Raw genomic sequence first — 1,950 nt, forward strand, 5'->3', positions numbered from 1 at the left:
CTTTTCTATTTATAGGTCGAGGTCTGTAACACTTTTCTATTCATAAAACGAGGTCTGTAACATATTTACACACTCGTCACATGGCGTCGCTCCTCCAATCAGGGCTAGGAATTAGCACCAGTCATATTATAACAGTAATTATGGAACAAATACACAGTAGATAAGTTGAACAAAGTGTAACAAATTCATTGTTTTCTGTTTTAATATTCAAAACTGGCATCGACATCATGTAATGGTGAACCGCTTCCTGTACCTCGGGATGACAGTTGGTGGGGTTTGAGCTGTGTAAGATAAAACAAAGTTCAGTTTACTGAATAGAAAAAGAATTAACTGTGTTACAAACATCTTTGTCAATCAAGGAGACCTTGGTCTGTATCAGCCATGGAAATATCCGGATCAGGACAGAGATCCTCATGACTGTTTCGGGGATTATTGAAAAAGTTGGACATTGAATGAATTATCCGAACGTCAATTAAACTACAAATAATCTCAACAATATACTACTTTTTCACAATATCAACAAACATCTGATTTATCTACTGATGGCTTACGTATACAGGCACATCCGTCCGACAGCATCCTCGAGTCAGTTCCGGCGGAACCTTGTACTCCTGGCGCTCCCTTGTCACCAGCAGGGCCCGTAACTCCAGCCCGTCCTTTTTCTCCCATGGTTCCTGTTTCACCACGATCACCATGTGTTCCCTTCGCCCCGGATACACCTACACTTCCGGCGTGTCCCTAAGTAACATTATGTATGGTAAATTGTGTTAGATCGTGCTATCACATACGGTTTGGACATTTGATATGAGACCAATATATTAATGTGTGATGTTGATTAAGCTACAAATCTACCAAGAAACGGAATTAGGTGTACGGGCATGTTATTCTCTTGATATTCTCTTCACATTCAGTGGTCATCAGTACATCCTTATTATCGAAGCAATATTTAATTATCGCTAAGCGATATTGCATCCGTTCAAAAGACACATGCAACTTACATATTAGTTTTGATGATTCGATTTACTTTGTCAACTTACACTATTGCCTTGAATCCCTCTTTGACCCTTATCCCCGGGTTGACCTGTCTGACCCTTTGCCCCCTTCAATCCTGGAGGTCCGATATCACCTTGTAACCCAGAGTCTCCCCTCATGCCCTTTGGCCCCTGCTGACCTGGGTCTCCTTTTGGCCCTCCTTGACCAGACTGTCCCTGCAATCCGTCTGGCCCCCTGTTTCCTTTGGGGCCTTGTTGACCTGTATTATATGACGCAAAAGACCTTACAAGTAAATAATATGCATCAATATTGAAGACGTACATTATCAGGAAAACAATGCTAATATAAATGATATCTTCTGATACAGAACAAAATATCCCTACGTTTAAAACGTGAAAGCTTCTAAAAGTACTTTAATGGTAAATGTTATTAAAGCATTGATTTGAGAACAGTTAAAAAACCTGGATGCGCACTTTTCATCAATAAACATGTTAAAGGTCTCTCCCTTCTCCAGTAATCTCTGACTTATCCCTTCTCCAGTAAACTCTGACTTATCCCTTCTCCAGTAAACTCTGACTACGCATGCATTAGCGTATAAACAATGAAAAAAGGCTCTGCGGATTGATACCCGTTTCAAATATGGCGCCGTTTACGCTTCCGCGAGATAGCTGTTCAATGACAGGCATTGTTTAGGTTTCTTCAAAATATAGAAACATGGAACATATTCGGGATATTTTGTATCTGATTATGCATCAAATGGATGCTGGCAAACTTCTTATTCCATGGAGGCGCATTCAAAAAAAATGACGGTAAGGTAAACAATGTCAGCTTCCTTTTGCGACGTTCGACCGCGTCACTACTAGAGCAGTGTCAATACATACCGACCGTTATGAATGAATACATTAGTTCAAAGTGCTGTTTATATTATTTAATTAAAAAATTAAAAGAATATCATAT

At 39.8% G+C, this 1,950-nt stretch overlaps 1 protein-coding gene across 1 annotated transcript; it reads right to left on the reverse strand.

The window, feature by feature from the left end:
• Nucleotides 1-57: 57 nt before the first annotated feature.
• On the reverse strand, nt 58-1,275 carry LOC110444175 (pulmonary surfactant-associated protein D-like; the record flags this gene model as incomplete). The annotated part of the gene is made up of 3 exons (XM_021488584.1): nt 58-281; nt 552-738; nt 1,038-1,275. Coding segments are annotated over 3 exons (481 nt in total), but the record flags the coding sequence as incomplete, so codon positions are not given.
• Between the last annotated feature and the right edge of the window lie 675 nt (nt 1,276-1,950).

This window comes from Mizuhopecten yessoensis, unplaced genomic scaffold (assembly GCF_002113885.1).
Source record: "Mizuhopecten yessoensis strain PY_sf001 unplaced genomic scaffold, ASM211388v2 hete_36050990, whole genome shotgun sequence".
In the NCBI taxonomy this organism is placed as follows: Eukaryota; Metazoa; Mollusca; class Bivalvia; order Pectinida; family Pectinidae; genus Mizuhopecten; species Mizuhopecten yessoensis.